The 22,490-nt window shown below is 45.2% G+C and overlaps 1 protein-coding gene across 1 annotated transcript; it reads right to left on the reverse strand.

Annotated features, from left to right (window-relative positions):
• Positions 1–321: 321 nt before the first annotated feature.
• On the reverse strand, positions 322–22,490 carry tbl3 (transducin beta like 3). The gene is made up of 23 exons (XM_056287932.1): positions 22,352–22,490; positions 22,164–22,215; positions 21,941–22,036; positions 21,808–21,855; positions 21,512–21,653; positions 21,289–21,373; positions 20,338–20,508; positions 18,545–18,620; positions 18,257–18,353; positions 17,907–18,127; positions 17,010–17,151; positions 16,416–16,474; positions 15,924–16,030; positions 15,553–15,685; positions 13,777–14,016; positions 13,268–13,338; positions 10,797–10,953; positions 8,818–8,876; positions 7,536–7,639; positions 3,845–3,916; positions 3,036–3,194; positions 2,599–2,692; positions 322–1,745 (listed from the first exon to the last, which is right to left on the reverse strand). The coding sequence occupies exons 1-23, from the start codon at positions 22,381–22,383 to the stop codon at positions 1,484–1,486; spliced, it is 2,679 nt and encodes an 892-aa protein (XP_056143907.1). The 5' UTR covers positions 22,384–22,490; the 3' UTR covers positions 322–1,483.

Raw genomic sequence — 22,490 nt, forward strand, 5'->3', positions numbered from 1 at the left:
GGGATTAGCAGCGACCCAGAAGGAACGCCTTTTCAAGAGGAACCTCCCTGCTTATGTTGTTCTTTAACAGGGGGAAAAGACACTGAAAAGACAAGACAGGGAAGTTACGCGTTTGATGGGGAGAACATCCTGACGAGAAGCGTTATGACGAATCGTTTCCACCCCACACGGTTCATGACAAGACTTTGACCTGCCTCTGGGCAGGGAATTCCAGACAGACTGCTAAGCTCAACGGATGCTACACGGCTAACGCTCGTCTTCAGTGTGACCTTCCATTAAACGTACAGATGTATAAAAACACAACCATTCAACAACACCGTATTACCAAAAAGTACACATTTTATTCTAAAATCCGCAGTTGTGTGAGAGATCTTGTTTTGTTCTCTACAATCTGGAAGGGTCATAGCTCGAGACCGGCCGTTTCGTCTTGAGATTCTGCGCGGTACGGGGCCCCAGAACGCTCCGTTTATTTTTTTGCATCCGCCCACGTTGAGCCGCGCCCACGGGACCACAAAACATTACAGAGCTACCGTCAAGTCAAGACTGCTGACGTCTGCTACGGAAGGAGCTATACATTTTTAGCTATGCTGGATTACGTGAACGGTAAATTTGTATTAACAAATTCAAAAAAGACAAAATGTATTCCACCCTTTCTTTCTTGCTGCTTTTACTGAAGAAAAATGTAATTCAGTGACTTGATAACTTGCACAGACTAGATCACGCTGACTGGTTTTGCTTTCAGAAAATTGGGGCAAAACGTGGGATTTCCCTGCAGGGCGGGTAAAAGGTTTCCGGACTTACACAAGAGACTTCTATAGGCAGACATATTCAAGGCTATTTCACTATAAGGCCCATCCCACACCTGTTCGACTGCATACTTGGGCAACCATACTGCTAAACGCTCAGTCTGTTGCTCCACGTAAGGGTCCATGGTCGAGAGCTTCCTCAACTTTTCCACAACTGGAATGAATCGTCTCTTAGGTCTGCTGATCCCGGTCAGCTGGTTATAATGTTAAACCGAGGTTAAGCCGAGGTCCTGACTCACTGTGGTCATTAAAGATCTCATGGAACTTATCGCAAAGAGTAGAGGGTCCATCGGTGTCCTGGCAAAATTCCCAACCTGGATCTCTCCATTTGGCCACCTGATTGATCATCCCCCCGTGTAATTGGCTTAATGATTCCTCCTTCTCCACCTCAAGCTGATGTGTGGTGAGCGTTCCGGCGCAAAATGGCTGCCGTGCATCATCCAGGTGGTGCTACACATCGGTGGTGGTTGAAGTGAGTTACCCCCTTCAATGTGAAGCGCTTTGGGTGTCTAGAAAAATGCTATATAAATGTAATGATTATTATTATTATTATGTGATGGAGCGGAGAGGAGGTGACATTTTACTATTTTGGCAGCTGTTCAATACCCTGCAGTCGCTTTCATCTTCTTCAGAATCTTCCTCTGCCAAGCTCTCTTCACTTCCTATAATGGTAGTTGTCAATTGACGTTTACCATTTTCTCCACTTTCTCCAAGTCCGCCATTGACATGAGCTTTCTTATTATCCTACAGTCGTCATCCTCTTCCTCCAGTGGGGGGCCTCGCTCCTCCTTGCTTTCACCGTCATCACTATCAAAATCATCTTCATCTCCTTGCCTCACCTCATCCCCCTTTCTGGCCCCATTGGACCCCTTGTCAAACGTGGAAACGGTCCGGGTCTCCTTCATAGGGGTGGTGTCCATTTCCTCATCTTGGTCAATGCTAGGGAGTAAGTGCCATCACAGGTTAGATTTAAAATACACAAACCAAAAGGAGTAACTGAAAGCAGCATGTTACTCAGGCATTCATCTTCTGAGTTCTTGCAGTTTGAATAATCTGTGCCAAATCATTTGAACAAATCACCCTCAGGATGACACCTCAGAAAAAAAACCAAAGCTACACACAGTTAAGACGTGATCTTCAGTTATGTTATTACAGTGTGTTAACATCAGTCCCTATTGTGTAAAGTTAATGATGCGTTTAGAAACCAAGCAGTTTCCAGCCATCATTTCCAGTATATGTCAATTTCCCTTTAGTTGAACGTCTCAGTCAGTACAAAAAAACTCCTTCGTTCATCAGAGGCCGCAAGGCATAACGCACCGTGTCTGGGTTTAACCCGATTATTTATTACCTGCTGTCAATAAATAAACTAAGTCATGACACATATACCTTTCCCTTCCTCTTGTGCAGGAATTTGAATGTAACCCGAACACAGCCACGCTTTGGATGAGAGGGCGTGTTTACACTGAACCCTTGTGTTTAGAGTAAGGAATGATGGATTGCAAAACTGTTTCTGGCAAAACTGCAGAACTAACAAGGAAATTTTCAAGAGAAGACTTAAGTAGCTTGTCCAGCAATGAGTCAGGGGTTGAGCAAGTTGGATTTTTTTTTTCATAACCCCATACCTGGGTTATGTGAACGACACAAAGGTCAGCAGATTTTTTTCCCTCTAAATTGAGCCTTTTTTATGCCTGCTGCATCAGAAACCAACTGCTGGCCAAAATGTATGGATGGCTGATGAGTAGCCCGGTTAAAATAAGCAATCAAAGACCTTCCTCCTTCTTGTCATTCTCACCTGGCTGGTGCTCCTGTCAATCTCATCTTCTGCCACATGTAGTCTATAAACATGGAGGCCTGCAGCAAACGGCCAATCCTTTGCATGTGTCTCTCTGTGAGGGGATAATGGGTTTAAAAGACACTAAGAATCACATCAGAGCCTGGGATGCAACACAGAGGTGCCAGATGGATAAACTATAAACTCAGTCAAATAGGACAACATTGTATGATGTGATAGGTCCTCTCAATCTACACCTCCTTATTCCTTATATAAAAATTCATTCATTCATCCATCCATTATCCAAGCCGCTTATCCCAACCGGGGTCCTGGGATGCTGGAGCCTATCTCAGCAGTCATTGGGTGGCAGGCGGGGAGACACCCTGTACAGGCCGCCAGTCCATCACAGAGCCCCCCCCCCACCCCCCACACACACACACACCAGTTCATCTGCTGACCTGTGTACGGTATGAGCCCCTCAAGGTGGCCACGCATCCCCTGGTACTGCAGCAGCTCTTCAGGGGGCAGATGCGTGAGGAGCACCTGGAGGACAGCATGGGCATCGTGACAACTCCTGGCATTGGTGTTCCACACTACACAGTAGCGCAGGAGGGATTCTGAGCAGGAAGTGCGATGGAAGGACAGGGGGGGGGGAAGTACAGGATGTCAGACACGGGGGTGTGGGTTGACGTAGAAGGTGAGTGTAGAGATGATAACCTCAGATTCTTTAACGATGCCGTCAGGCAATCTTTTTCTGTCCCTCTCTGATCTGTAAACAGCGCCAGTGGTGTGCAGATCATTGGCCAACATTTCCACAAGTACATTCAAAATCCTAATTTTAGTTTTGAACTACTTTTCCATATTACACATGTGCACCTTCTTCTTCAGCGGGGGAAGACGCACACCGCCCATCTTGTGTGGCAAAAGAAGACAGATATGCATGTTACGGAAAACTATAATCTAATTTTTAGGGTTCTGCATGTACTTGTGCAAACATTGGTTATGAAAGATTGTCAACTCCTGGCTAATGAGTAAACGGTATTCATGATCGACCTCTGAGGAGGTACATTTCTTTTCTTTTGAGACGACTCGCCTAATGACCCCAGGAGAAAGCTAGGCTGAGACCACAATTCAAAGTACCCACAAACTGCATGCAGACACGAGTTCTTCTCACTCTGTAAATAGGACATCAAGTGAAAACCCCAGAGACGGAACGATCTCTGTGAAGTGGACGACTGTGGCTTGAACCTCCGTGTGACCCATTTACCTTTCTGGTCCAGTCGGAGCTTCAGCAACGTCCTCTCCAACAGCTCACAGCCATCCTCACCCTGACGGATTGCTACAGGCAAGACAACAAAGATATCAGATGCAGTGTGAGTGCATAACCTCCACCTGTTCCTGTAAACTGATAACCGAGTGGACGGTAATCCTCAATTCATCCCTCTGTTTTTGATATCATAGAACAACTTTTACTAGAAAAAAAATGTCTCTATTAGTCAGTCTCTAACACAGGTCATTTATACCGTCACAGCTTTTCAATACTGAAGTTTCAATACTCAATTTCAGAGCATCTGGGTGATGTAGCGGTCTATTCCGTTGGCTATCAACACGGGGATTGCCGGTTCAAATCCCCATGTTACCTCCGGCTTAGTCGGGCGTCCCTACAGACACAATTGGCTGTGTCTGCGGGTGGGAAGCCGGATGTGGGCATGTGTCCTGGTCGCTGCACTAGCGCCTTCTCTGGTCGGTCGGGGGCGCCTGTTCAGGGGGAGAGGGAACTGGGGGGAACAGCGTGATCCTCCCGAGCACTACTTCCCCCTGGTGAAACTCCTCACGGCTGTTGGAAAATGTCTTGCGGGCATCACATATCTAACTACAGGCTGCACGGCATAGCAAGACATGTAGCACACGTACCGCTGCACACTTTGTGTCGTCTCAGGACAATGCGTGTTCTAGAGAGTGCAGTCCGCAGTGGGGATTCAATGGGTTTCGCAACAGAAACACGTGTGTCACATGCCTGGACGGATGAAAAGTGTCGTCCAACCGTGTTTTGAATGTAAGCCCCCCTACCGGGGGAGGGTGTAAGGTGTTAAAGCAAACGATTTTACTGTACTTCGTTAAGGACATCCTCCTCCTCCACATGTATCGGAGGAGGCATGTGATAGTCTGCAGCCTCCCTGGATCGGCAGAGGGGGTGCAGCAGCCACCAGGACGGCAACACTCTACAACAGAACCTAATAGTTCAGTATCACCATGGTAAGTGGCGATTCTACATTTAAACCTTGGCAACTGTGACATGAACATAATTTTTTATTTTAGTTTATTTGACTCCTTATTGATCCTGGTGGGGAAATTCTTCCTCTGCATTTAACCCATCCTAGCTGTGTAGCTAGGAGCATTGGGCAGCTGCTGTGCAGCGCCCGGGGACCAACTCCAGTTTGTCTTGCCATGCCTTGCTCAGGGGCACAGACAGGATTATTAATCCTTACATGCATGTCTTTTTTATGGTTGGGGAAACCACAGCACCCAGAGAAAACCCACCGCAGACATAGGGAGAACATGCAAACTCCACACAGAAAGGACATGGGATGGGGTCCGCAGTGGTGTAGCGGTCTAAGCATCGGCTTTGTGTCAATGCAGTTGCCCACTGGGGACTGGGGTTCGCGCCTCGGTCTCGTCAGATCCGACTATGGCCGGACTCGATGAAGCAGCAATCATTGGCAACGCTGTCTTCGGGAGGGGGGCGGAGTCGGCTTGTGTTCGTCACGTGAATGCGTCTCTGTATTTGTCAGAAAAAACAGTGGCTCGGCCTGGAGTCGCCTTGTCACGAAAGTGGGGAGGCGGTCTCCTTCGAGACTGCCGGCCGGAGAGATGCAGTTGGCGAAGGCATGCAGTACGAGGGTGGGTGTTTGAATTAAAATAGGGATCGATTGGCCACTAAATTGGGAGAAAAAAGGGAAAAATCAGAAATAATTTTTTTTTAAAAAGAAAGGACATGGGATGACCTCCCAAGGTTGGACAACCCCGGGGTTCAAACCTAGAACCTTCTTGCTATGAGGCAACAGCGCTAACCACTGGGCCACCGTGCCATCATATTGGTAATGTTTCATTGTTGTAAAATATTTTTCCTCATGACTCATATTGTTCACAACTCGTCTGGCTTTACAGGCTTGGGGAACACACGTGATAATGAAGAATCACTCAGTGTGCTCGAGTTTCTGTCAAGGGTACACGGAAGCACTTCAAAGAAAGCTATTTTCTTAATCAGAATCAGAATCTGAATACTTTTTTATCCCCGAGGGGAAATTGAGTTCTATTACAGACACTCACGCTCTAATAACTAAAAACTAACAAGATACAAGATAAGAAAATAGAAACAGCAACAAACAGAAATAAAAGCTAAATAAGAAATAGAAATAAGAACAAAATATATCAACAAGCATGGTACACATAACACCCTATCTATACTGCACTACCGCAGCACACAACAAGCAGCACAAACAAAACCCGACAGGGCCAGTCCAATGACCATTAACTCAGAGTGTCTGACGGTCTGAGTCTGAGGAAGGAGTTGTAAAGTTTGATGGCCAGACAGGAATGACCTCCTGTGGTGCTCTGTGGTGCTTTTCGGCAGAATGAGTCTGTCACTAAAAGTACTCCTGTGCCCAACCAGCACGTCATGGAGCGGGTCGGAGACACTGTCCATGATGGCACGTAATTTCAACAGCACCCTCCTCTCAGACACCGCCGCCAGAGAATCCAGTTCCACCCCCACAACGTCACCGGCCTTGCGGATCAGTTTATCAAGCCTGTTTGCATCCGCTACCCTCAACCTGCTGCCTCAACACACAACAGCAAACAGGAGAGCACTGGCCACCACAGACTCATACCACATCCTGTGGGTTTGACTGTAAGTTTAAGCCGCGGTGGCTTGAGGAAGCAAGAAGACCAAAATGTTCAATTTAGTTCCCCCCCTCTCTTTTTTTTTTAAAGCAGCATACATGAACACCATCTTGCCATGATGAGCTCTTTTGCAGGATTTTCAGGGCGCAGATTATGTGGCTGCATGTAAAAATACTTTTGCTCCCGTATGAGAAGAATTTACAATGCAGCCATGTTGAAAATGGTTAACATTAACCAAGTATTAAGTACCAGGTTACTAAACTACAAGAGTCTCCATGCCGTATCATGCATGCACAGGGAATTGATTGACAGGAGCAACATTCTCATCATAGTGTTTTATACGTTTGTCTGTTATTTGCCGTCTCTTCCATCATCACGGAAAGCAAACGGCAAATCCACATAACATCCTCGCACCTGGGCTTCCCGTTGCAATCACAATCTGCCTAAAGTTTGGCCCAGAAACTTCTCATCTTGTGTCACTTGCACACGAGCCCTCCGAGTACTGTGGACACAATATCTATGCAACTATAGGCTGAGGCCTAATCCCACGGCACAGTTCCTCCTCTTGGCAAGCTGGCATGCCTTCTCTCTTCAATTAACAATGGAAATGGGAAACAACAACAGTACATCTCCATGCACACCGCACAACAAGTGACTGTGCAGTCTGGGTAGGCTGTGATTTGTTTGGGTTGGGGTTGTTTGTTTAAGTTTGCATACACGGGTTTGTGGTGCGCATGAGCATTCCAACCCGTTGGTCAACTACATGCCTACACTCATGGGTGGCAAAAATATCTAGATTAGCAGCAGTCTGTAGCATGTTGGCTTTCCCAGCATGAAGCCTGATTAACTGACAATGACAAGATAACAACAGGTGGAAAGACAACACGCGGCATTGTTGTCAAAGGTAAATAGTGGTGCGACGAATCATATGCTGCGATCATATGCAAGCCGTTTCCAAAATCACCATTTCTACCAATATGGAACCGAAATGAATATAATGAGAATAGCCGATAAAGGACAGGATTAGAGGCAGTGGATGCTGAGGAGTGTTGTACCTTTAACAACTTTCAGCACGGTGTGAGGCTGGTCCAGGGAAATGGCAAGGCCCAGGGCTTTCAGGTGCTTCTTGTTATGGAGAAGGTTAGACAATTCCTGCTGCCTTCAGACAAAATACACACACACACACACACACACACACACAGCTTTTAATGAAAAGGTACACTACAAATATTACTCTAATGTGAAAGAAGCACGGCTCCCCATGAAAGTCCCCAGACTAGTTTGAGCATAGGGTATTGGTTAAGGGCACTGAGGTAGACAAGCTATTCAAGAAAAGGGGGTTGGCCCTTTACCAAAGTGCTTCGTGGTAGGTCATAGGGTTATGGGGGAAAAAGCACAAGGGGAACACAAAAACCAAGTGACCTATCTTTATATGTACTTTCTCGAACAGGTCATTTACACCTCCGTGTGACCCCAGATGTTACTACAACAGAGTTAATGAGTGACTTCATATGCGGTTGTACGTACGACTTATGTATGACTAAGTCAGCTTCTGCTTAAACACAATTATTGATTGCTGGGGTCACCACAAGCAAGTTCATGCTTGGTAGAGTATAAATATGTGTACACACATGCATACGCACATGCACACACACACTAACCTTGCAGCCTACTGAGGTCCTCTTTAGCATAAGCGGTGAGATATTTGTTTGGGGTAAGAGAGAGAACAGATCAAGTCTGGGTTTACGTGAATCAGCTGAACCCTCTAACCGAGGAGAGGGGACCGTGTTTGCTTACCCCTTAAGCAGGAGTGCGCAAATTTGGTGGGTAAGTTCCATCAATTTACAGTTGAAGTTGAACTGATATTCCATATCATCTAATCAGGGGGCTAATAAACTGTGATGTCCGAGTAGCGTAGCGGTCTATTCCGTTGCCTACCAACACGGGGATCGGTGGTTCAAATCCCCATGTTACCTCTGGCTTGATCGGGCGTCCCTACAGACACAATTGGCTTTGTCTGCGGGTGAGAAGCTGGATGTGGGTATGTGTCCTGGTCACTACACTAGCGCCTCCTCTGGTCGGTCAGGGCGCCTGTTTGGGGGGGAACAGCGTGATCCTCCCACGCGCTACGTCCCCCTGGTGAAACTCCTCACTGTCAGGTGAAAAGAAGCAGTTGATGACTCCACATGTATCGGAGGAGACACGTGGTAGTCTGCAGCCCTCCCCGGATCAGCAGAGGGGGTGGAGCAGCGACTGGGACAGCTCGGAAGAGTGGGGTAATTGGCTGGATACAACTAGGGTGGAAAAAAAAAAGGGGGGGGGTCTGTTCGGACTCACTTGAGTATCTGATCCTCCTGCTTGGCCTGTTCTTCTGCCAGCTCCACCTCTGTCACGTCCTAGCAGCAGAAAAAAAAGACAAGGTATTTTAAACTGCACATCGGCAATGTTTTGCCCTCTTGTTTGTCACTGACAACATCGAGATATGAAGCTAGTTGCACAAAGGTGACTGTGTAAATTGTTGGACTGGTCTACAGAGTAAGACCAGCCTTAGTTTTGCTCTTAGACTTGTCTAATGTGAGTTAGACGGTTACACAAAAATAATGATGGACTAATTTTAGGCCCCAAATGTTAGCCATCCTGGCCCCAGGCTAGCTCAGAACTAAGAGCTTTGTTTCCATGGACAGGAATCAATGACACCTGCTGAGAACTGGCAATAAGAGAGGAACACACAGCTCATAGTTTGTGGTTTATTAAGTGCAGTATGACGCGAGCAATGATAAGAGAACGTTTTTATCCTGACCGACGAGTTGGAAGGAAAGTTGAGCTCCGCCATGGCAGCGGACGGAGCTGAGCAGCTTGAAGTGGCTGCTCTGTCAGCCATGTTTTTTAAGTTTGGAAAGAGTCTTCATCTACCCAGAATACATAGTGAATTAGTTCTACTTAGGATAGTCAAGAATTAGACAGCCTTGTGCAACACGTGAAGTTCGACGTCTATCTGAAGTCTGACTATGAGCCAGATCTAAGCCGTAGTCAGAGTCTATCTTTGTGCAACCGTCTCCAGGGTGCAGGCTCACATAGAGATCAGAGCCCCTGGATCTCATATGGGTTCTGTGCCTTGGTCACTGACGCTTCAGATGGGTGGATGCTCACTCTCAACGGAGGATAGGACTTAGGTGCGTTTCAACTGGCAGAACATTTTGTTGATCACTACACCAACCCTTACATAAGGCGGTTCCTTCATTGTGAAAAGAAGTTACATTATTTCATCTGGTGTATTCAGATTACTTGTTAATTACTTGAAATTAGGATTAATTAATAAAACAACTATCCAATTTTAGTCCAACATTAGCTCTAGCGGATGAATCCCCCGAATGGACCCATTAAAGTTGGTGGTTTCAACCAAAAGAAAGACAAAGAGCACTTCTCTTAACAAAGTACAGTAAAATCGTTTGCTTTAACACCTTACACCCTCCCCTCGGTAGGGGGGCTTACATTCAAAACACGGTTGGACCACACTTTTCATCCGTCCAGGCATGTGACACACGTGTTTCTGTTGCGAAACCCACTGAATCCCCACTGCGGACTGCACTCTCTAGAACACGCATTGTCCTGAGACGACAAAGTGTGCAGTGGTACGTGTGCTACATGTCTTGCTATGCCGTGCAGCCTGTAGTTAGATATGTGATGCCCGCAAGACATTTTCCAACAGCCAGGTAATAAGGTGTTCAATTCATCTGAGTTACATAATTCAGTGTTGTATGGTGACATGACGTGACTGCCAGGTGTGTTGTGGAGGCGATGATATGTTAATTAACGTGGCTGATGCTACTTGCTATGTGGTAATTGCAGTAATGTGGTAGGCCTCACCCTAAAAAAAATGTTGATTTTGACTGACGTTGTCGCTTTCAATGTGTTCTATAAAGATGAGGTAAGGATAAAAAAAAAAAAAAGGTCTGACAAAAATCACTTGGAAATTAACTTCAAATCCCGTTACAATCTGAGACATAAGCTTTTTGAGGTGATTTCAACGAATGAGAGAAGGCACTTCTTTTATTTCAGATCGGCTGGAGTCGGAACCAGATCCTAGACAAAAAAAGTTATCCCAATCTAGTATTTCTAATGAAAAAACAAAAAACTCCAATATCAAGTGAGGCTGTTCATGCACCCAGTAGTAACTGTGGGGGGGGGGGGATCAATGGTCAAAGCCCCGTTTCAGAAATATAACCCATATAGTAAACAATACAGGAAACAATTCCTCCCTCTGCACTCCCTCTTTCTCTCTCCACAGGTGACTGCCCACCACCCACGTCACTCACCTCCCAGATGGTGATGTTGGAGTCTGCTGACCCGGTCACCATCTTGTCATCCTTGCGGCTGGCGTGGAGACCCCACACCTTGTCCTGGTGAGCATCCAGTGTCTTTACACACTCATTGGTCTTGATGGTCCAGAGCTTGACCAAGCCGTCGGAGCCACTGGAGGAGGAGGATGTTGGGGGAAATATGAAGAGAATTACAGATGGTGTCTATAGTGTGCTGGTTTAAGGGCCATCCACACCAAGAATGACAACCATAACAACAACTATAAATACATCATTTTAAAAATTGTTCCAACTCAGGTGGATTGCATAGTCCACACCACAACTATAACGACAATGGCAAACGATATTGCTGGGATCACTTTCAGAGGGGTTTGATGAATAATAGAAACACTGGCAGCTGGGCATCCGGGTAGCACAGCGGTCTATTCCGTTGCCTACCAACACGGGGATGGCCAGTTCGACTCCCCGTGTTACCTCCGGCTTGGTGGGGCGTCCCTACAGACACAATTGGCAGTGTCTGTGGGTGGGAAGCCGGATGTGGGTATGTGTCCTGGTTGCTGCACTAGCGCCTCCTCTGGTTTGTCGGGGCGCCTGTTCAGGGGGGAGGGGGAACAGCGTGATCCTCCCACGCGCTACGTCCCCCCTGGTGAAACTCCTCACTGTCAGGGGAAAAGAAGGGGCCGGCGACTCCACATGTATCGGAGGAGGCATGTGGTAGTCTGCAGCCCTCCCGGGATTGGCCGGGGGGTAGCAGTGACCAGGACGGCTCGGAAGAGTGGGGTAATTGGACGGGTACAACTGGGGAGAAAAAGGGGGGGGGGCACTGACAGCCAATCAAAATCCAGCTGAATTTACAGGGCGTCATGTTCAACATGGCAGATGACATTGCGGAGCGACTTATCACTGAGGTTAAAAAAAAACCCACCCGTTTGATGAAACAAAGTGTTTCAAAAAGATGCTATCCACGGGTTCTCTGAGGTTCGTTTGGTTCTGATGTCCTTCTTGACAATCGCCAGGATACCATCAAACTGATGCTGACTGATGTGAAAGTATGAATAACATTTGTCTTCAAAAGACGACGACTCTCGGAACAGAGTGTTGGATTCTCCTAACTCCTCCCGTCTGAAGAATTTTTAGGAACCCATACTCTTCTGGTTTTCTCAATTTGTCTTCTCTGAGATCAAACTAAAGGATCACATTCAAGGCGTACCTCACCGCTTCCGGCGCAAACTCATGTTTGCAGCGGCCTCACACCCAGTACCGACTACGCAGTGTCTTCTTCCACGTCTACGTTTGTGTCATCGTGTGAAGTTTTTACGTTGAGCATCGATTTTTTTCGTTTTCATGGCTGGGAGAGCCGGCGTTGGATTGGCTAGGGGAGCCTGGTCTGCTGCGTCCGGTGGGCCCAAGGACCGGCCCGGAGCTGCGCCCGAACAGGAAACACCGAGGGCGGTCTGACGGGACACGGAGCGGGCTAAGCTAACTGCTAGCCCATGCAGACCGGCGGGTCCGACAGTCATTCTGGCTGGCGTTCATTCCCTTGGACGGTGGAATTTCTGGACTGTGTTGCACCGAGTGGACTGTGCTGCTAACTGTTTGTGTTTTTTTTTGTGTTATTCTCTGTTTTTGTATGGTTTTGGTGGTGTCATTTTGGGAAATGTGTTTTTATCTTTTGTGTTGCACTGCTGTAGGCTGGGGGAAACTAAATGTAATTTCTTTTCTGTACGCGAGTACATGATTGACATGACAAATTGTTGCTGATTCTTTTTCTTTCGCTGCACAACGTACAGCAGTAACCGGTCATCAATATCTATCAATATCCATTTTACTACGCCGCCGACACAGCTGGATCGGGTGCATGGCGCCACCATTTACAGAATGTTATCGTTCGTCAGTGCGGATGCTCACGCCGTTATAGTTACAGGTATTGTTATAGTTATCGTTTTGGTGTGCGTGCCCCTTTAGGCTGGGTGTTGATCAAAACTACACACCCCCACCCAAATAACCACTGTATTTGAGATGCTCTTCATAATGCTTAAAAATCCATCCATTCATCCATTATCCAAGCCACTTATTCCAGTTTGGGTCGCGGGGATGCTGGAGCCTATCCCTGCAGTCATTGGGCGGCAGGTGGGGAGACACCCTGGACAGGCCACCAGTCCATCACAGGGCCGACACATTAGGGACAATTTAGTACGGCTGATTCCCCTGACCTACATGTCTCTGGACTGTGGGAGGAAACCGGAGCACCCGGAGGAAACCCACACAGACATGGGGAGAACACTGCAAACTCGGGAAGACCTGGGACGACCCCCAAGGTCGAACCCAGGACCTTCTTGCAGTGAGGCGACCACGCCAATCACTGCGCCACCCATGCTTAAAAATAAAACCTCAAAATAGAAAACTGTTGAAATACAACTCATTTTCAGAGAAGTATTTAACTACATGAGGGGCAAGTAGGGGATTACCTGGTGAGCAGCTGAGTCCCTCGGCTTACAAAGATTAGCTTCAAAACTGATGCATCGTGCCCCTCGAATGTCTAAACAAGTTGAGAGTAAACGACAAACATTATTGTGTATTCATCTCACACCATTACGCCTTAACTTCATTCTTCCTGGCTTAAAATAACAGTCGAGCACTGGAATGAAACTATTTTTTAATCAAGACAAACTATAAAGGCTATCGAACAAAGGACAACTGACACCTATGTTTCACAAACACTGCTACATAGAGGCGTGACCCCAGAGAATTATCTGACATGTGAATGTGACATGACATGCGAACTTTATTCAATATTAGTACAGCAGCTCAGACGGGAGAGCAAGTAAACCGACAGATCTGATAACACCTTACAAAGTAGCACGTTGTGAGACGAATGGGGTGATTACGCCCCCGGCTAATGTATAAATGAGCCGCCTAAAGTCAGAGCAAACTGTGTCGTTAATAAAATACAGTCCCATTTCGTCACACGTCCCACCTTGAGGCAACTGAAGTCCTGCAGGCTCCACAGCTTGGTAGTGCCGTCCGCTGAGGAGGTGGCCAGCACCTGGTCGACGGGGGAGAAGCAGACAACCCAAACCCCTCGCCGGTGACCCCGAAACACCCCCATCAGTGGCAGGCTGCCTTCCTCCACTAAAGACCACAGCTTGGCGGTGCGATCCTGCGAGCCCGATGCCAGCAGTTTGTCATTGGGTGACACGGCCACGCTGTTTACATCCTGGGGGGCAGTGCAAAGTGGGGGGGGGGGCAGAAAAGGGAAAGTAAGCAGGGTACAAATAAAAGCACATTTGCACGCTTTATAGAACATTAGAGAACACCAACACAGACAATGTCCCACTTTCTTCATATCTCCAAGAAACATTTGAACTACGCCCTGAAAAAGGAGAGCAAACAGAGCACAACTGATAAGGATGATAATTCTAACATCCGACAAAAATGTACGACTTCTCACTATCTACCCATCAAAGATTGTTTCAGCAGCGAAAATAGTCACCTGAAAAGCGAATGATAAGAGGTTACCTGTAGTGGAAAGTTACTGAGCTGTCAAGCAGAGTGAGCAAAAGCACTGTTGGAATCTGACTCAGCTGTGTGGGTAAGGGGTGTGTATACCATACAAAGCATATAGGAAAAAAAAAAAAAACACCAAGTGTGTAGACAAGAACAGAATGACCTTTGGGGTACCACTTTCAAAGGCCCATGCAGTGGCACATGTAAGAGAGCCCAAAGAGATGGCGTGGTGTACAGGTCAGAGACATACATTCATTCACAGCAAAACCAAGCCCACTGAAAGCCTGAAATTTGGACAAGGAGAGAAGAATCTCAAAAGAAAATCTTGGCACCTAGGAGTGTCTTGATGCATGCTCAATAATCCAGGTGAGAAAATCCAAGAAGGTTGAATCACTTTATCTGGACACAACGTTTACTGACAGATACCTTTCATCACTCGACTAAGTGACCCTTTTCAGTCTAAACTGACTGCAGGCTTCCCCACTCTTATACACAATACAGTGCCCAATGACTGAAACCAACGACCGGTTTCATGTGCAAATAAGGTTGTGACCATCGATCATTTGTACTATTCACAGAGGATTTGGGATTGTTGCAAACACAGCATTGTAAAATGGCGACAGACGTGTAACGACTGAAACCAATGATCAGTTTCATGATCAAGTATGGGTGTGCCCATTAACTAGAGTTTAAATGGCCATGTGTACTATTCACAGAGGGTTGGGGAGTAGTGGCAGTCGACAACTCAGGCAGTCCCAATTCCTTGCAATCACAGCATTACAATACTATGATTGTAACTGTTCCCCAACTTCCTGTGAATAGTTTGAAACTCTTGTGTATAAAGGTGGGGATACCTGCAGTCAGTTTAGACTGAAAACTTAGTTGAGTGATGAAACATATCCGTCAATAAACGTTGTATCCAGACGAACTGGTTCAACGTCTTTTGATCGGCACTGCGGACTTTCTGCATATTTTTTTGGGGTGGGGGGGGGGGTGTCCATGAAAGCAAAAATGAGTTAAAAAAAACTCCATCAGTAAAGGATTCACTGTGAGATTGTGAGGTTTTATCCAGACATAGAACAACCCTTGTCAGTATGTCCCTTCCACCAAAAAAGGTGTCTGTGTGTGTGTCTGTTGCGTTTGTGTGTGGGCACCTATAAGTTTATCTGTTATGAGTAGAAAAATCTTAACAGCTGAAATCTTCCAGCTTCTCCTGGGCTGTGGACACTGATTCTTTTATGTGTACCTTGTCATGTGCCTTCTCAGTTACACGGGCAGTCAGCTTGTGGATGTCCACTGCTGTGGAGATGTCTTCAGGAAGGTTCCACACCTTAACTGTACAGTCTTGGCTGCCCGACACTATAAATGTCTCTTTCATCCTGGACACAGACACGCGACAACATACAAAACGGCAGCAGGAAGTGGGAAGTGGTCTTAGAAGTCACATAAGACTCGACACCAACTCAGTAATTTGATGTAAATTGTAATTAGAAAAGATTTTGATTGAATTCTAACCAACTCAATCACAAACATGGGTCGACTGACTTGATCATAATAATTTGTTTTTACACGCTACTGTTGAGGTAATATCTTGATCTCAGGGGAGTGACGAGTTACCTGGAGCATGTGATGGAGCCCACCGCATTGGCGTGGCTGAAGCCCTGGGCCACACAGTGCACCTGGCCATCGGCACGGTCCATTCGCCATACACGCACAGACTTGTCCTGAACACGCATGCATCAAACAAAACAGACGTTCATCTGAATGGTATCCTTCATTACCGTGGGGGGTCTACCATGCAAATTAGTAGTTACTGTCTGTCTAATGTCTACACTGGAGTGTGTGTGTGAATTATAGCTGAGTTTATCTGTACCTCTGACTTAAGTAAAGTATTCTCTCCTGAACTTTATCATCTTGTCTTCTGTGTTGCGATTTATCACTACAGCTCTGTTTGCAGTGACTTGTTATAACGGCTTAAAGAGTAAATCTCAGGAATTGCACTGAAACTATAACTGCCCTGGCGGTTCTGAAGGTACCAATGGAAGCAAGGTGAAATCTTGTATTTCTTTCAATGTTCCCGTTTGAAACAGGAAAAGGAAATGCTCTCACCTTGGCGCAGCTAGCGAAGAGGGAGCCCTTTTTAAACACGTCCAATGACAGGACAGTATCTGAGTGGAGGAGAACAACAGAGGGAGGAATGTCAGAATGTCAGAGGAGATCGGAGGACTGATAGCCATGGTCAGTCAGACCTGCCGAGCCAGTCACAGACTACGGACAAGAATCGTCTCTGAGACTGACTTTGACAGTAAAAGTACAAAACAGGTAGAGGTAGTCGTCTTAGACGCCTAATCAGAATTACTGAAGTTTTCAAAATGGACAAAAAAATGCTGACAATAATTACTCATTACCACTGAACAGCAGCCGAACAAACTTAGTGCATGTTCCAATGATGTTGTACAATCCAATCTTTTTTTGAATATGACACATTAATGAAGTGATATCACCAGCCAAGAGCATTCAGGGATCATGACTTTCATTCACTTAGCCAGGCCATTTCATAGAAAGATCAGACGGTGCTGATATTTTGACCACTCTGTGAATGCCTCCACCACTGAGTCTTCAGGCAAGATAACCACACCAAATCCATCTCAACCGCCTTACCCCCATCTGTAAGTCATCTACTGCCCTCCGGTGGTCACTGACCTGTGTGTCCATACAGGATCTGACAGCTGTTGGTGAGCAGCTCAAAAACCTTCAGCTGACAGCTATTGGTGGCCACCACAATGTGGCTGTCCCCCTTCCCCAGGAACTTCACATCCAGCACCTCATCATTGTAGCCTACAAACTGCCAGTCAGTAGAGAGAGAGAAAGAGGGGAGAAAAAAACATGCATAAAATGTGTACGTGACAAAAAGTCTTGTTTGTTGGCGAATAGCATCAACCTGTCACTGTCAAAGTTACAACTTTGCTGAAAATAGGCAGCACGGTGGCCCGGCGGTTAGCACTGCTGCCTCACAGCAAGAAAGTCCTGGGTTTGAATCCCAGGCAGTCCCAGATCCATTCTGTGGGGAGTTTGCATGTTCTCCCCGTGTCTGCGTGGGTTTTCTCTGGGTGTCCTGGTTTCCTCCCATCATCAAAAACATGCATGTTAGGGTTAATACTCCTGTCTGTGCTCCAAGGCTATAGCAAAAAAGAACTGGAGTTGGTTCCTGGCCGCTACACTGCAGCTGCCCACTGCTCCTATACCACAGGATGGGTTAAATGCAGAAGTTGAATTTCATTGCATGCTTTCTTAAAATTACAAATGAAGTGTCTTTCTTTCCTTCTAAAACTATTTGCTCACTTGAACAATAGGGAAAGCATACATACTATTGAAAAAAAAGGACTAAAGGCGTGATTTAAAAATAATTCAAGAATACTGCTGTGTCTGCGCATCTCATGGATAACATTAAAACAGGTACTGACAACATGTGATAGGAGTTTATGCAAATTTGCCGTATTAAAAAATAAGAGCACTACGTTGAAACCGGATTAAGCAGTGAATGAATGAATCGTTCGGAAGCGAACACATACGTAAAGTCTGAAGCACATTTCCACCCACCTGCTGCTGCGTGGTGAATCCGGGTAGCTGATAGAACACTATGTTGTGCTCTGCTGTGACCGTGGCTAGTCTGGAGGTGGTGGGCAGCGAGAGGAGGTGGGTTAGGCTCCGGGGATCTTCGTCCTCCAATCCCCCCTCCTCAGAGCCAGGCGTGGGGGCAGCGGGGAGAGCCTGGGTGTAGACGCAACAGCCTGTGGTGGCCTCCCACACTCTCAATACACCTAAGAAAAGAGAATGGCAATGGCAGGAGCGTGTGAGGTGAAGTTCTAATGAAGTGCAGTCACAGATCAAACCTCTGAACTCGTGTGATTTTTTTTTTTTTTTTGGGCTGCACAGTGGCCACCGCTTACCTTTGCTGCCTGCTGTGATGAAATGCAAGTCCTTTTTCTTTACACCAAGCTGAGATAAATCCTCACTGTCAGGGAGCAAAGCAACACCCTCCACTGCCTGGGATAAAAGACAACCAACAGCCACAAACAGATCAAAATTACAACTAGACACTCATGATTTATGGAACACTAACCGATTTCATTCGTCCGGTATCATCATATGCAGTTCAGATAAAATATGAGCATAAGCATAGTTAAGCAAACCACAATTGACTTTTCTGCATCGGCAGAGCAATCATGTAGTCCCACCTCATAGACTGGTACAGTTCTCTTGGTACTGCGAGTCTTCATGTCCCACACAGCACAGATTTTGTCTCTGCCAGAGCTGTGAACAGAGCCAGTTGCACAGTTAAAACCACAAGGCATACAATCTAGAGAAATACATGATGATGGAGACATATGAGCATGGTCTGTTAAAGGTTGTCAGACAGCAATATAGCAACGCTTTTTTTTACTGTGTGACCTAAATTGTTAGGCAGTGTTACAGGTGCACAACAGACAAGAAAACCTATACAGTCAATTTAAAAAAAAAAAAGGAAATGAAAACCAAGGAAAATAATAAAATCAGGCACTATCTGTGCTTTTTTGTTCTTGCATACTGCCGTATGCAGTTCTGTTAACGTTGTCTATCTTCTTTACCGTCTGTGTGGACTGCACTCGCAGTAAACTCAGGGTTCGCATTAACGAACATCACAGTGCGATCCACAGACAAGACTCCATATTTCCGGTAGCGGGACATTTAAAGGAAGCCAAACATTTGACGTCCGATTTGAAATTTATTGGTATAGAGAAGAGTTTTTCCCACCCATAGAAATAACTCCTCTAAGCCAGAGGCTCCTGACATGTGCAGCGTGGTGGATTTTCTATTTGAAGACTCCGAGTCCATCTGGTTTGAATGACAACTTTGACTTGTCATGTTTTCTATAATGCAATTTATAGGTCTACTTAAGCCTACGATGGGTACTGATTATTGCTATGAGTGAGTTGCATCAATTTTGACTTGGCTATACATTTGACTTCTTTGCATGGTCCATGCTTTACTTTTGACTATGTTTTTTATGATTACTGTTATGTTTTCTTTTATTATTATCTTTATCGTTGTTATGTTTACATGAACTTAGCACAAAAAGTAAGGAAATTTGTGTTTGGTAGATTATTTCTTTGTTGTAACAATGCTTCTTGGCAATAAATCTTATATCAGGCACCTGATTGTCAGCACCTGGGGTACCAGAAGCTCAAAACAAGAGTCAATAGCAACAGCAAAATAAGCTGTTTGGCATCGTCAGAGAAGATTTGGCAAATTTTTCATGGGCGCAACCCACATACTCAGCTCTGCTGCTCATCCCACAAATGCATGTTCCTTACAAATTTGGCACTATTTAAAAGGGAAATAAACAGGCTGTCCAACGGTATAAGATTTATTGCCAAGAAGCATTGTTACAACAAAGAAATAATCTACCAAACACAAATTTCCTTACTTTTTGTGCTAAGTATATATATTGACAGCTGATGATTGCTTATGGCATGAAACAGGCTTGTACTGTCTCATAAAGAATTTACTTGACTCACTGGAGATATATATATACTTTTTTTCATTTTTCTCCTTTATGCATGCCATTTGAACATGCCTTTTCAACAATGCTGTTGACAAAAATGTTACTTTGTACACTCTAGTTTGGTTGAGGGACAATGTTTCCATGGGACATCCTCCAATTAAGCTTAGACTATCTATAGGGGTGTGTCTTTTAATTGAATGTTTGCACTGAAGCACGTTTTGCAACAGGCAGCACGCCGCACCTTTCTTTTTTTGTATTAAGTCTACTTTTCTCTATGTTGGTATCTGATGGTGTGTGAGTTCCTTTTGGATTGACTAATGTTCTTAAAATTTATAGGGAATAAAATGTAGATATGACGGGAAGGTGGGGATAAGGGAGTTTCCATCTGAAACGCCTTAAATATGAGTGAAAATAACCGGCATGATCACTGAGCCTCAAATGTCATCTAAAGATAACTTAGGCCTATCTCTGATCTGTATAACATACCTGACCATAGTCTCTCCATCAGGGCTGAAAGCTAAGGAAGTGACAAGGCTAAAGTGGATCTGAAGTACACAAATGCACTTGCTGGAGCGCAGGTCCCATAGCCTGATGCCACAGTCCATAGAGGAGGAGAAGAGCTGCAGCAGGCTGATGTCTGGATGGAACTGGACCAGGCTAATGAATCAAAACAGCAAGATAATGTTTAGGTAACATACAGCAGGAACTCTTGGCAAACTCAACAGTCTATCAGACCCTATGAGCGTCATTCTTTCACAAAAATTTCAAAAAACATATTCTACAATTTCGTTTTGATTATATGTCTTCTTCAAAGTGTAGAATGATACAAAAAATTGAAAAGATTTTATAGTGTACAATCTTTTGCACAAAGGCAAATACTGATATATCTGTGAGGTGCCAATATCAGCGCATAGTGTCAGTTTAACCATGTATTGGCTGAATCATACTGCTAAATGTGATTTTATTTAAAGTGAAAGATATCATACCTTCCTACAGGTGACTACATGTAAAACACCAACAGTAAAGATTTTGGTTAAAAAGGGACAAGGGAGACATAAGTTACAAATGGGATGTCACCATAAGGTCCATTATACCAAGCAAATGCTCATTTCTCAAATCCATAATGCTCTAATTGGCTGTTCCCGAGGCCAAACAAAGGTGTGTTTCACTGTATCGAACGTGTCACCATCAACTGACTTGCTCAAATTCCTTGTACATCTTTTGTAATTAGTAAATTAAAACAATTCTAACTGAGGTTTGCCTTAGTATTCCATTTAAGATTTTATTTCTCCCAACTGATTTTGTTTGTGATGGCTTTAAATGTAATCTTACCCCTTGCCTGGGTATCAAGTGATAGACAAAGCAATATTCATTTTTGGTTTCCAGTTCCCGAAGGAAAGGTGCCCCTAGTCATCACTTTTAATACTGTGAACTTACTGTACAACACCAGGTGACCCTTTAAGGTTATGAGTACAGTACTGCTTCACTATATCCCAGAGTTTAATAGTGCCATCACAGCCACCTACAAGAAAAAAATAAAAACAAAAAGCACTTAAATTAAAAGGCAGTGTATATTTACATGGAGAGACAAAACAGAAATCTATGCCCCCCCCCACACACACAGCCTAACTTGATCACTTAAATAAATTTCTCATCTAACCTGTGGCCAGGAGTGTGGAGGTGGGGTCAAAGGTCATGCTAGCAATGGGTACATTGTGAATTGCCCTCCAGGAGCGAGTACACTGAGCTCTCCTCCAATCCCATTGTTTCAACAGCAGAGCTCTGCTGGCTGTCACCAGGACCTGTGGTAAAAAACAGAGAAAAGATTATCAGTTGACATTATTAGGTATGCTAATTTCCACAGTAAAGGGATGGAGGGACCATTTTTGCTGCTAAAATTTAACATGCGCTCTAGTTTGGATTTCCTAATGGTGAACGGCTCACTTATATATTTACCTCATCGTCAAAGCTGAGGGCAAATGATGTGATGTCCTCTTGATCGTCCTGCAATCACAATATTGGCAAACATGACGGATGAATCGCAAAAGTGCCATCATATCAATACATCACAATGAAAGTCTGGACTCACCTGCTCGATGTTGTGTACAACCTTCCCTGTGCTGATTTCTAAAACATTCACACGTGATCCACAAGTGCAAAAGATATACTTCTCGTCTTTACTTATCTGAAAATAGACAGAAAACCCAAAATATATCTGGACGATCAAACACGATGCAAGAACGTGTTACTTACGGCTATTTATGTGCGCCATACTAAGGTAAACAAAAAAAAGAAAACGCTAAACAGCCCACCTGCACTTTTCCTCCTTTATAGAAAGGCTCAATCTTGCTATGGGCAGCAAAGCTATATGGAAATAGAAGAACCGGGTCAGTTAATCTTATTTGGAGCGACCGTATATTGAGCCGGACACGTTAGCCATTTAGCTAACATTAGCCGGCTAGACAAGGTGTAGTTTCCACACGCGACGCATCAGACTTACTTCGTTTTAAAACGAAGACCGGGGTTTGCCATCTTGCTCAGAGGGCCAACCGAACGTCAATATTTGGTGGCAAGGACAATTTCGACAACCGATTTTGTCCACCTCAAATTGACAGCGAGCCACAGATCCCACACGTTTT

The sequence above is a fragment of the Lampris incognitus genome, chromosome 10 (genome assembly GCF_029633865.1).
Source record: "Lampris incognitus isolate fLamInc1 chromosome 10, fLamInc1.hap2, whole genome shotgun sequence".
Taxonomy (NCBI): domain Eukaryota; kingdom Metazoa; phylum Chordata; class Actinopteri; order Lampriformes; family Lampridae; genus Lampris; species Lampris incognitus.

Excerpts from the sequence above, each read along its gene's own strand:
- tbl3 (XM_056287932.1), bottom strand. The coding sequence starts at position 22,383 with ATGGCAAACCCCGGTCTTCGTTTTAAAACGAA. Across the intron at positions 20,509-21,288 it reads GGGTCACCTGGTGTTGTACA|CCTGGTCCAGTTCCATCCAG; the intron begins GTAAGTTCACAG and ends TTGATTCATTAG. Across the intron at positions 10,954-13,267 it reads GGGACTCAGCTGCTCACCAG|TGGCTCCGACGGCTTGGTCA; the intron begins GTAATCCCCTAC and ends CTCCTCCTCCAG.